General features: G+C 46.5%; 1 protein-coding gene across 1 annotated transcript in view; it reads left to right on the top strand.

Moving 5' to 3' along the window:
* C6H1orf198 (chromosome 6 C1orf198 homolog) overlaps nucleotides 1-12,576 on the top strand; it is a 35,647-nt gene extending 23,071 nt beyond the window's left edge. Inside the window, exons 3-4 of the mRNA XM_058543057.1 lie at nucleotides 5,058-5,609; nucleotides 9,408-12,576. Coding sequence (XP_058399040.1) covers nucleotides 5,058-5,609; nucleotides 9,408-9,464 — 609 coding nt within the window. The 3' untranslated portion in view covers nucleotides 9,465-12,576. The remainder of the gene's footprint in view (nucleotides 1-5,057; nucleotides 5,610-9,407) is intronic.
* The last annotated feature ends 393 nt before the right edge of the window (nucleotides 12,577-12,969 follow it).

Consider the following 12,969-nt stretch of genomic DNA (forward strand, 5'->3'; position numbering starts at 1 on the left):
AGATTGCAGTCTTATTTTATTTGCAAAATCAAAAACAACATATGCCGAGGGAAAAAGACTTAGAAGCAAATATGCTAGAACTTCTTTTCTTCTGTAAGTTATGTTTTCCTCATTTTCACCCCCAAAGCCCCCCAAACCAGGTAGCTGCTTCTGTCAGCATGGCCCTCTTCTAACAGGTGACACCCTCCCCTGAGGAGCTGTTGCCAGGAGCCGTGGGAACAGCCTGTGTCGTTCTGTTCGAGGATGTCATGTCCAGCTAAGTGCTGCTTGGGTGTCCTTTCAACAGCGGCCCTGGAGCAGCCCAGGAACCACTGTGACTACCTGCTCTTCCCAGCATCCCTGACCTGGCCCATTGCTACCTCCACATAGACAAATGTTCAGCCTAGTCTTCCAGAGGCTTCTAAGCAGAGATCTCCACTGGAGAAATTGCTGATCCTAAAAAAGCCTGGGGTTTGACAAAGTGCTCAGTGTTAAGTGCCTTCCTTACACTACAATTTCCAGATCAAAGTTAGCTCTCTTCTCTGCATCTTGGTCGCCACTTCCGAGCTATTTTTTAGCAGTTTGCTTATTTAAAGAAATCATCATCTCTATGCCCACAATCTCCCTGTATTCTATTGTGGAATATGGAAATATGCAGAGTATTGAGAATGGTTCACTCAGAAACAGCCCTTTAAAGGAGCCAAGAACACACAATGGAGAAAGGAAAGTCTCTTCAATAGATAGTGTTGGGAAAACTGGACAGCCATGTGCAAAAGAATTGAAAGTAGACCATTATCTTACACCATACACAAAAGTTAACTCAAAATGGATTAAAGACTTGAATGTAAGACCTGAAACCATAAAACTCCTAGAAGAAAATACAGGCAGTACACTCTTTGACATCAGTCTTAGCAGTATCTTTTTGAATACCATGTCTACTCAGGCAAGGGAGACAAAAGAAAAAAGAAACAAATGGGACTACTTCAGACTAAAAAGCTTCTGCATGGCGAAGGAAACCATCAACAAAACCAAAAGACAACCCACCAACTGGGAGAAAATATTTGCAAATCGTATATCTGACAAGCCGTTAATTTTCAAAATATATAAAGAACTTACAACTCAACAACAAAAAAGTGAACAACCCAATCAAAAAATGGGCAGAGGGCTCCAGCCTGGTGGTGTAGTAGCTAAGTTTGTGTGCTACACTTCGGCAGCCCGGGATTCTCGGGTTTGTTTCCTGGGCACGGACCTGCACACTGCTCATCAAGCTATGCTGTGGTGGTGTCCCACATACAAAATAGAGGAAGATTGGCACAGATGTTAGCTCAGGGACACTCTTCCTCACAAAAAAAATAATAAAATGGGCCGAGGATCTGAACAGACATTTTTCCAAAGAAGATATACGGATGGCCAACAGGTACTTGAAAAGATGTTCAGCGTCACTAATTATTAAGGAAATGCAAATCAAAACTACAATGAGATATCACCTCACACTTATTAGAATGACTATGATCAATAAGACGAGAGGTAACAAATGTTGGAGAGGTTGTGGAGAAAAGGGAACCCTCATACACTGCTGGTGGGAATGCAAACTGGTGCAGCCACTATGGGGAACAGTATGGAGATTTCTCAAAAAATGAAAAATAGAAATACCATATGATCCAGCTATCCCACTACTGGGTATTTATCCAAAGAACATGAAATCAACAATTCAAAGAGACTTATGCACCCCTATGTTCATTGCGGCATTATTCACTATAGCCAAGACATGGAAGCAACTCAAGTGCCCATCAACAGATGAATGGCTAAAGATGCGGTATGTATATACAATGGAATACTACTTGGCCATAAAAAAGGACAAAATCGTCCCATTTGCAACAACATAGACCTTGTATGGACCTTGAGTGTATTATGCTAGGCGAAATAAGTCAGACAGAGGAAGAAAAATACCATTTGACTTCACTTCTATGTGGAAGATAAACAAACACGTAGATAAGGAGAACAGATTAGTGATTACCAGAGAGGAAGGAGGTGAGAGGGTGAAAGTACGGGGGCACATGTGTATGGTGATGGATAAAAATTAGACTATTGGTGGTGAAGACGATGCAGTCTATACAGAAACTGTTATACAGTAATGTACACCTGAAAAATACACAATGTTATAAGCCAGTATGACCTCAATTAAAAACAATTAACAGCCCTTTAAAAATCAGATTAGATCACTGACATACTTGTAGCAATCCTGCCTGTACAAGGCTCTGCTGTTTACATGGACGCCATCCCTGGTGGCTGCTGGCTTTTATTATATGCATGATGCCCAGCACGGCTTCAGGCCTTGGAATCACTTGATCCAGGTTGAAATCCCAGCTGCACGATCTCCTGATGGACTAGTGACCTAGGATAATTTACTCAATTGCACCAAACCTCCATTTTCTCATTTGTAGAATGAAAAAAAAAAAAAAAAAAAGCAACAAGAAAAAAATGCACCTGATGCCTTGGATGCGCTCAGTTATCTGTGTTGTTCTGAACGGCATCTCTGGCAGAGCCGGAGCTTTGATGTCTTTTTCTTGGGTTTTATTTCTTTTAACAGTGAGCTTCAGGGCAGTCTGTGCTTGCGATTTGAACTTGAATCCTTCACGGCCTCATCATCTCATCTGAGCCTTGAGGGGAGACCTCTGGCCGTCAGAATCTGGGCTTTGAGGAGAGTCTCAGACTGAGAGAACATGTGTGGCTGTCTGGGTTCAGGGCCTGCAGTTTCTACAGGAGAAGCAAGATTCTCATCCTTTTCCTGGCAAGCACATCCGTGCCCGTTGGTGGGAGTCCTGGGAGAGTGCTGTTTGTAAAAACTAAAAGACCTGAGTCAACCATTTATTAAGTGAAGGAATATGCATTAAAGTAATAAAGAACCATGTTTTGTGTATAGGTGAGCACAGACAGTTTTAAATTATTATCCTCAGTGATGATAAGAGGTGACTGAAAATGCCACTCTGATATATAGCTGGTGGCATTAGAAATTGGGCAGCCCCTGGAAAACAAATTTGGTGGTTTGCATCTAGAACCATAAAAAAAGAAAGGCTTAAACTTTTTATATTTTGATATTTCACTTCTGGAAATCTATCTGAAGAAATTAACTGCAAATGGGGGAGAGCTATGTGCATGAAGATGTTCGTGGTAACCTTAATTATAACAACAAAGATTAGAAGTAGTAAATTGTCTGATAATAAGAAAATGGTTAAGTAGATGGTGGGACAGCTACTCGATGAAATATTTTGCACCCATTAAAAATAATGGTTATAAAGACCATGTAACACTATGGATGATGCTTATGATTAAGTGAAAAAACAATACCCTAAATTATATGCATAGCAGAACTGCAACCTCATAAAGTATGTATATGAAAAACATTGCACAAAAATCCAAAAAGTAGAGCCAGCCCTGATGGTCTAGTGGTTAAAGTTCGACTCTCTCACTGCTTCAGCCGCCTAGTTCGCTTCCCGGTTGCAGACCCACACAACTCGTCTGTCAGTTGCCATGCTGTTGTGGCAGCTCACATAGAAGAACTAGAAGGGCTTACAACTAGCATATATGACCATACACTGGGGCCTTGGGGAGGGGAAAAAAAAAAAGGAAGATTGGCAACAGATGTTAGCACAGGGTACATCTTTCCTTGCAAAAAAAAAAAAAAAAAAAAATTCAAAAAGTAGTAGTGATTATGGGAAGGTTATGAATGATTTGTTTCTTCTTTCTTCAAATTCCCAAACTTTCTGTGTTGTAGTTTTAATGCTTTTATTTAAAAAACAAAGAAGAGGGGGGTGTATGAGGAAATAGAAGTAGTGAGGAAGAGAGATTTCAAGATTGATTGTAGAAATGATCAAGATGGCGAGTTGCGTGTTCTGCAGGGTGTCCTTATACTGTAAAGAGAGGGGGGTTAGATTTCCGTCTAATGATCTGTCTGTCAGAACAGCTCAGCACTACTGTGTTTTGAGGTCACTGTGGTTGGCAGCCTCGGACCCAGGACAGCATTTCTGGGGCACGCAGATGCAGATGGGGGTGTGGGCTGTGCCCTGTCCCCTGGGGGTCTAAAGAGGAAACCTCTGCAGCGAGGCGCTGTTTTGGTCAGCTCTGGCTGCTGTAACAAATACCACAGACTGAGGGGCTTAAACAACAGACATTTATTCCTCACAGTTCTGGAGGCGGGAAGTCCTAGATCACAGTACCAGCATGGTCAGGTTCTGGTGAGAGCTCTCTTCCTGGTTTGCAGACGCCACCTTCTTGCTGGGTCCTCACATGGTGGAGAGAGAAATCATCTCTCTCACATCTCTTCTTATAAGGGTGCTAATCCCATCACAGGGGCTCCACCCTCATGACCTCATCTAAACCTAATTACCTCCCAAACGCTCCACATCCTAATACCATCACTTTAGGAGTTGGGGCTTCAACATATGGATTTGGTAGGGGGGACACAATTCAGTCCATAACAGGTGTGAAGGCAGAGTCTCAGACAAGGGAGGCTCGCGTCTCTGCGGCGGCACCCAAGCCTGCCCTTGACCTTCTTGGTTTGGTGCAGGAGAGCAGGGTCTGGCTCTGTTGGTTTTCTTTCACCCTTGTCCACCCCTGTAGGTCAAGAAGGAAGAGGCCCGGGAGGTGGGGTTGGGTTTTGACCCTCACTGCAGTGCTGTGTTAGGTTGAGCTGTGCACCCTTTGTCATCACCCTCCCACAGAGGGCAGTCTTCCGCTGGGCAGCTCCTCCTCAGAAGGTGCTGGAATCACCCTTGAGGAGACAGGTGGGTGGGTGCTCTGCTCACCAAGCAGAGAGGCCTTAATCTTCAGTAAGATTCAGGAATCTCTGAGCTCTTTGTGGCTCGGAGTGTGACAGGGCCTTGGTATCAAAGCTTCTGCGGTGTTTCAGGTATGCGGTGGCAGTCCTGAAAATAACCACTCAGGACAGACAGGAGGTTCCAGCAAAGGGAAACCAACCAGCGTTATTGCTGTTGGGGGGAGATGTGAGGTGGCACACCTGTTCCAGTTGATTATAAGGTTGCTTTCTTTTTTCTCTTCTTCCCGTGTCCCGGCTGTAGAGTCAGATGGAGTTCAGCATCTCCTCCTTATCCATCCAAGAGCCGAGCTGCGGCACTGCCGCCAGCGAGCCGAGGCAACTGTCCAAAGCTTCTCAGGGCTCACAGGCCCTCCGATCTTCCCAGGGCAGCAAGTCCTCCAGCCTGGATGCCCTGGGTCCTGCCCGGAAGGAAGAGGAAGCATCCTTTTGGAAGATCAATGCAGAGCGGTCTCGGGGGGAGGGGCCCGAGGCTGAGTTCCAGTCACTGACCCCCAGCCAGATCAAGTCCATGGAGAAAGGCGAAAAGGTCTTGCCTGCCTCTTATTGGCAGGACCCCGCCCTGAAGGACAGGGAGGTCAAGGCAGAAAGGCCCAACAACCTCCGCCAGGAGCAGCGTGTCCTTTCCAGTGTCAGTGTTGAGCGTGAGAGACCCCAGCCCGTCCAGGCCTGCACCAGCACGTTGAACGAAGCCACCCCCTCCGAGCCCGTGGGGAAACTGCCCTCTCTCAAGGCCAGGCAGGAAGATATGGAGGATGTGGAGGATGCTCTGTTCTCGGAACCCATGCCCGCACAGGTGGGTAGCCTTGCTTCAGGCCAGATGGCCTCCTCCTCCAGGAGTGACCTGGGGAGACCTCCCACAGGACGGGTGGGCCACAGATGCCCACGTCTTCTTCTCCTTCCCCTTCCTCCTTCTTTCCTCTGCCTATTCCTCAGAGGACTCTTGGGATCTGGACTGCTGGATTGTTACTCAGCTCAGTGACTGACAGATATGCAAGGAGACAAGTTTTGTGAGTCTGTCTCTGTGCCATGATTGTCTGCCTGTTGCGTAGTTATGTCCCAGATGCCCACTGCCGTTCTGCAGGTGTGTGAGGGCAGGTGGGGAAGGAATTGCAGGGGCCAGTGAGCAGGGGAACTCATGAGGAGAAGGCAGTCAGTGTGGGAGGGGTTTGGATGCCTGCTTGGCCTGAGGGGACTGTGAGGTTGGGCTGGGGCATTAGTGAGGAAGGCATCAGCGCATGGTCTGACGGGGATGTGGAGGAAGCAGGGACCCCAGAGCCTCTGCCAGGAGTGGCGCCATGCTTGTTCTCAGGGACCACAGGAGACTCTTGCTTCAAGGAGTGATTGGCAGCTACTCATTTCCAAGCAGGACAGGGTTAGGTGTCCAGGGGGGAGTCCTACAGAAGGGAATTCTTTCTGGGGGATGGAGGAGAAGCAAAGGAAAGATCTAAGAGGTTCACTGGGTGAGGTAGAGTGTGTCATGAGGGAAGAGGGACTGTGCGAGAGAGTAAATAGCCTGAGCTGCTTCTGAATGTTCTCCCATTTCTTTGTGGGAGCAGTGATCATTGTCTTTACAGTTGATCTACATTGCTTAAGAAATTGAGCCAGCAAAGAGAAGACCAAATGTTTGGTTATGACTTTAAATGGAGCTAGTGTTGGAGGATTACACAAAACCAAAAAAATATATAAATAGTCATATTTCAGAGAGAGGCCTTTTTTGAGGCATGGTTTTATGATGAACAAAGCAATACTTTGGGTATAGGCATGTGTGAGAATCATTTCTGGGGGAAAATCATGGACTGCTCATGGACCTGGATGCGACCATAGATGAGGTTCTGTGTCCCGTCCATCTTGGAGATGGACAGCACTTCCCCAGATATGCTTCCTGGCATTCAGAGCGTTTCTGGATGGGTCACAGTGCTTGCTGAGTCCTGCGGGAGGGAGGGAAGGAGGGAGGGAAGGGAGGGGGAACCTGTTCATCAATGAAGACAGCCAGAGAGAAGACATGAGGGGTCCCTCCTGGCATCCTGGGCATGCTCCCCTGTAGCGCCAGCCCTGGGATGGGACCATACCGCGATGAGCGAGCTCTCGCTTTTAAACAAACACGTCAGTGCTCATGCAGCCTGCAAGTTCTGCTTCTTTCACAGGAGCCCCCTGGGAGGCTCCGCACCCAGGGCCGTCACAGCTCAAAACCATATTAGGCCTTTTCTTTGGGAGCTGCCCAGACAGCCAGTGACCAGTACTTTAGGATCGGGTCGGATTTTAGAGCCGGGGGAAGTAGCCGGTTGGCAAGGCGGGCAGGCACACTAGACAGGCTCTCCTTCTCTGGTCCCGCACCTCTGTGCATCCCACTGGGCTCTGGCCTGCCTTGTTGTTGGGTGAGCCCAGGACGTGGTTTTCTCCTTGTTAGGGGCATCCAGTCTCCTTGGCTGTCTTTTTTTTTTTTTTTTTAACATATATTTAAAACAATTTTTATTGGGTTAAATATACATAACATAAAATGAAACATATTGAGTATATAGTTCTGTGGCATTAGATGCATTCACATTGTTGTGCAACCATCACCACCATCCATCCACAGAACTCTTTCATCTTGAAAGACTAATACTCTATACCCATTGGCAACTCCCCATTCCCTTTCCCCTAGCACCTGGCAACCGCCATTCTACTTTCTGTCTCTAGGAATTTGACATCTCTAGGTGCCTCATGTAAGTGGAATCATACAGTATTTGTCCTGTAGTGACTGGCTTATTTCATTTAGCATAATGTCGTCAAGTTTCATCTATGTTGTAGCATGTGTCAGAATTTCCTTCCTTTTTAAAGATGAATGATATTCCACTATATGGATATACTACATTTTGTTTATCCTTTCAACTGTTGATGGACATTTGGATTGTTTCTACCTCTTGGCTGTTGAATAGTGCTGCTATGAACATGGTTGTCCAAATATCTCGTCAAGTCCCTGCTTTGAATTCTTTTGAGTGTATACCCAGAAGAGGAATTGCTGGATCACATGGTAATTCTGTTTATCTTTTTTTTTCTTTCTTTGGTGAGGGAGATTGGCCATGAGCTAATATCCATTGCCAATCTTCCTCTTTTTGCTGAGGAAGATTGGCCCTGAGCTGACATCTGTGTCCGTCTTCCTCTATTTTGTATATGGGACACTGCCACAGCATGGCTTGATGAGCAGTGTGTAGGTCTGCACCCAGGATCCAAACCTGCGAACCCCAGGCCACGGAAGCAGAGTGCGCGAACTTAACCACTGCGCCACTGGGCCAGCCCCTATGTTTATCTTTTTGAGGAATAGCCATACTGTTTTCCAGCAGTGGCTATACCATTTTACATTCCCACCAGCAAAGCACAAGGGTTCCAGTTTCTCCACATCCTCACCAACACTTGTTTTCTTTTTTGATAATAGTGATCCTGGTAGATGTGAGATGGTATCTATCTCTTTGTGGTTTTGATTTGCATGTCTCTAATGATTAGTGATGTTGAATATCTTCTCATGTGCTTATTAGCCGTTTGTATATCTTCTTTGGAGAAATGTTTATTCAAATTCCTTGCCCAATTTTAATTGGTGTGTTTTTGTTGTTGAGCTGTGGTCATCCTCTGGGTGTTTCCTGGAATGAGGTCTCAGCAGATGACCTCATCAGTTGTCTTCCTGAAGAAGGGGAGCCCTGTGATGGGCGCTCCCTCTACCTTCCATCAGCTTCACGTCAGCCTTCCAGCCTGTCCTCCTCCTTCAGGTTTACCCACCATCTGAAGCAGCACTTTCAGCCCCTCCCTTTCCTGCCTCCTCTGGTGCCTGCCCCATCTCTTCTCTTTGTTTTGTATCTCTAATCTCCCTGCCCATCAGCTCCTTCTTACAGATGTGCTAGGGCTCTTTCTCTGATACTCTGTAGTCGTGTCTTCCTCTGAAGGAAGCGTTTATATAAAATATGTGAGAGTCTTAATTGTACAAGAAGCAGGAAAGTATTTGTGTGGGGAGAGTGGAGTCAGAGAGAGCACATGAAATCCTCTGAAAGAACAGATTCCTGAGCACAAAGCACGGAGTGAAATACCACCACATTTAAGAAACTGGTAGGAAATCAGAATGTCCCTGGGTTAGGGAAAATCACTCCAGAACCTTCCACATAATCTGAAAGAAGTAAACTTTACATCCTTTCCCTATATTTTTCATTCCTTCAACTTTGCAAATTCTTTTTGTTTTGTCTCTGTGTGTGTGTTTTACATTAGAAGGACTGTCTTTGTAACTTGTTCTCTTATTCCCTGATGACTAAATTTAAACATGCCTGTCATTCAGAAATAGAAATGATACATTTTTCTCCTTTACTCTGTGAGTAGGGTCTGTAAGCTGCTGAGACACATGCCTGGGTTGGATCGGGGCAAGTGTTGGATCCTGGCAGAGTGTAGCTTGCATCGAATTTTATTTAATTTTCTGGTTGCAAGCATTGGGGAAAATTGAGGTCAGGGAGCCTCTGAGATGGAAGCAGGCTGTTTCATTTGGGTCATTTTAAATGAGATGCTGTTTTTAGATTATGCATAACTAAAAAAACCCTCATGCCTTACTTTGGTGTTTTTGTCCCTTCCACAGGTCAGCTCAAGTAATGTCATCTTGAAGACGGGATTTGATTTTCTGGACAATTGGTAAAATGTGTTAGACAAAAAAAATGAAACCAAGAACCCCAAAATGCTTTCCAAAGTGGTGTGGCGGAGGAGGATGAAAAAGGGCAGCATTCCCTTGTATCTTTTCCTGGTTTCCCTATACTCTTTTCTTAATCATTTGGAAACTGATAAATATTTTCTTGTCCAGATTTCCAGATTTTTCCCTTTTTGGTAAGACCAGATATCTATGCTATTTTCCATGATTTAATAACAGAAGTTTTGCATTTGGAATTTTTAAAGACTATTAGGAATTCAGTAAATCTTGTAGATAAAACTTCTGTTCCAGCTCCACCCAATTTTCCCCCTTCTCAGAGAAAGAGTTTTCTCGGCCATGTCACAAAAATCATAAAAGTGGTTTCCATCTTTCTCCTTTATCCCCTCCCTTTTTTAAATGTATGGAGTTACCTTTCGTGGGTGACTGTTGGTGATGTCCTCAGCAATAATGACATCAGTACACCGGCTGTGACCACGGAAAGATTTGCCCCCCACGAATTCTTGCCCAATGCTCCCCGCTGTCTAGGGCTTCCCTTGCTGAAGCCACGTTTCTCACATCATGTGCCGCCCTCCACCCTCGTGTCATTTCCAGGAAACTGACTGTTGGCACCTGGCAGAGGTCATCTTTAAGCTGCCCTGATACTACTCAAACTATTCACCATTGTTTAAGAAGAGTTGCATGTTTAAAAGTTTTGTATTAACTTTTCATTATTTTGTATCTAGATTTAGCGATTGTAGGGCCACCACTTTTCTTGGGTTTGTACCGATTTCCTTTTGGAAGTTCACTGTTACTTACCTGGCGGGTTGGGTGTTCCCCGTCCTGCAGGGGTAAGGGCAGATGGCAGGTGTTGCTGGAGGACAGGGCTCTTCTGATTAGTTGTGTTAGAACCTTCCAGTGTGGGACTGGCAGGGGCAGTGGACGTCCCTCTTCTGGAGGACTGGTCAGACTGTGTCACGATGGACCCTCCCCCAACCCTGACCATCAGCAGGAGTGGAAGAGTGGAGTCTCTGCATCGCCCCAGCAGCGCCTCCTGGAGACTGTTGTGATCATAGCAACAGCGTCTCCTGGAGCTGGACTTGGCTGCCCACGGCTTCTCCGGTGGAGGCAGCCCTGAGGCTGCCCAGGGGAGGGAGGTGGCCTGTGCCCCAGTCGGGGTGGCGCGTGGCAGAGTGAGGAGGAGTGTGGGCCTTACCCTGGGAAGCGTGTGCCCTGACCACTGGCCCCTGAGCTGCGTGAGCCTGCAGGACGTGCCCAAACGTGATCTACACATTGCCTCTCACTGTGTTCTCCTCACCTGAAGCCTTAATCCCTGTGAGTCCTGCCTGTGAGCGCCTGGTTTCAACATCAAAGTGTGTCTTTTTTAAAATGTCTCTCGGTTTCACAGGACCTTCTGAAATGATTTCCAGAATATTTTATCTGCCTCCAAGGTAAAGCACACGACAACTTTTTTCCAGGAAAGTTTCTGCCGGCGCTGTGGCCTAGCCCACTTTGGGTTTGGTTTCTGCCGATTATGTTATGTCCCCAAGCTTCATTTGGCCCCTTGCAGTCTTGGATTTGACCTTCCTCCTTAAGGTTACTGATTGTATCGTGGCAAATACAGGTTCTTTCTATACCATTTAAGTACAGTTGAAACATGCAAGGGAAAAAAGGCTTCTAGCATGGTGGTGAGAGGAAAGGAGCCTAGAAATCCCAGCTGGAACAGCACGGCAGGGTGCCAGCGCCTCCCATCAGCCACTGAGCCTCAGAGCTGATCTTACCACCTGCCTCCACTGCTGGCCTCAAGGGCAGTGGGCTGTTTTAGAACCCATGCTTGAAAGCAGGGTCCCTTAAAAAAAAGAGAAAGATGTGCAGACGTGAGTTTGTATTCCTTAGTGTTGGTATAGCAGGAAGGAAGGATCTATGGCCTGGGACATTTAGCCCAAGGTGATCTCTCTGTTCTTTAGGGATGATTCTAATTTCTTTCCCACTTTCTCATAAAGCCCAATAACCCCTTCAAGTTCTTCTGGGAGCTGAGAGGATATGGGGGTTGTTGAAAGCTTTTGCCTCCTTTAGTACTATGTGGGGTCCAGTACCCAGCATTGTTTATTATCTTTTATAACAGCGTTTAAAGTTTCACATGGTACAGCCTCCTGAGATTAAATGTAAGATCAAGACTTGGCAAATCCTGGAGGGAGTCCTAAAGTCATGTTGCCTTGCTCTGCTTTCGGAACTGAAGGAGTGTGAGAGGGAGAAGCGAAGGCCTGGAGGATGCATGCTTGTGTGTCTCCATCCTGCCTGACCTGCAGAGCCTCTTATAACCCTGGGCAGTCTACGCAAAGATGGGTCCTTTCCCAGCTCCTGGGAATCTATGTTTGGTGTGTCCACATAAGCAGAAACTAAGTTCTGATGTTTGCCACCTTTTTTCCCCCATGTATCAGGATGGAGTTTCTAAAACCAGAAGTTTGTATTTGTGATTTTTTTTGTGTGTGTGTGAGGAAGATCAGCCCTGAGCTAACATCTGCCAATCCTCCTCTTTTTGCTGAGAAAGACTGGCCCTGGGCTAACATCTGTGCCCATCTTCCTCCACTTTATATGGGACGCCGCCACAGCATGGCCTGACAAGCGGTGCGTCAGTGCTCGCCCGGGATCCGAACCGGTGAACCCCGGGCCGCCACAGCGGAGCGCGCGCACTTAACCACTTGCGCCACTGGGCCGGCCCCGTATTTATGATTTTTAAAATGCACACTTTTTAGCTGAAGCCTGTATGTGGTTTTGGATCCCCACCCTCTCCTCTGCATCTGGGATTCAGCTCAAGGATTCAGTCTTGCTGTGGGTGACTGTATTTTGTAAAATCTTTCCCAAGCAGTCAGAAACCAGTCTCAGTTCTTTCGCCTGGGGATCCCTTCCCCCGCCCTCTGGGTTTGGGAGTGCTGCCTACTTTGGGCATAGCAGGGCTTTGTCACAGCCCGTGCTGCACCCCACGTGGATGTCAGGGCGGCCTCCCCTTCTTTGCGCCTCCCTTTCTTTCATACACGTTTTCAAAAAGGAAAATTCTTACCGACTACTTGTAACTTGGTTGTATTTTATATTAATAGCCTTTAATAAAGCCATTTAAAATATGCTAGATGTGTCTGTTTTGGGCCTCTAGTGAAGTCAGGAAGCCTGTTAGGATGATTGCTGTCGAACACAGAAGAGAAAAAGATTCATACCAGTTAAAGCCAGCTTGAAACCCCTTCAGAAAACCCACTTTGCACAGCCCTGACTGGGTCTCCCCTGCAGCTTAGGGGGAAGCAGTGGCCAAGGTGCACAGCCCCCAGCAGAGGGATGGGCTGCATTCTGGAGGGCTCTTGTCCAGCCCTCAGGTGGCATGGAAGCCACAAGTCTTTCCAAAGACAGGCTTATCGCATCTAGTGACTGGCTCAGAGAGCAGATGCTATCTCCCGGAAAGTTTGCACCTTGAATCTGGTTGGAGCTGATTTTCTTTGGAAGAATAACAAAATTAAGCATGGCCAGTCAG

The sequence above is a fragment of the Diceros bicornis genome, chromosome 6 (assembly GCF_020826845.1).
Source record: "Diceros bicornis minor isolate mBicDic1 chromosome 6, mDicBic1.mat.cur, whole genome shotgun sequence".
In the NCBI taxonomy this organism is placed as follows: domain Eukaryota; kingdom Metazoa; phylum Chordata; class Mammalia; order Perissodactyla; family Rhinocerotidae; genus Diceros; species Diceros bicornis.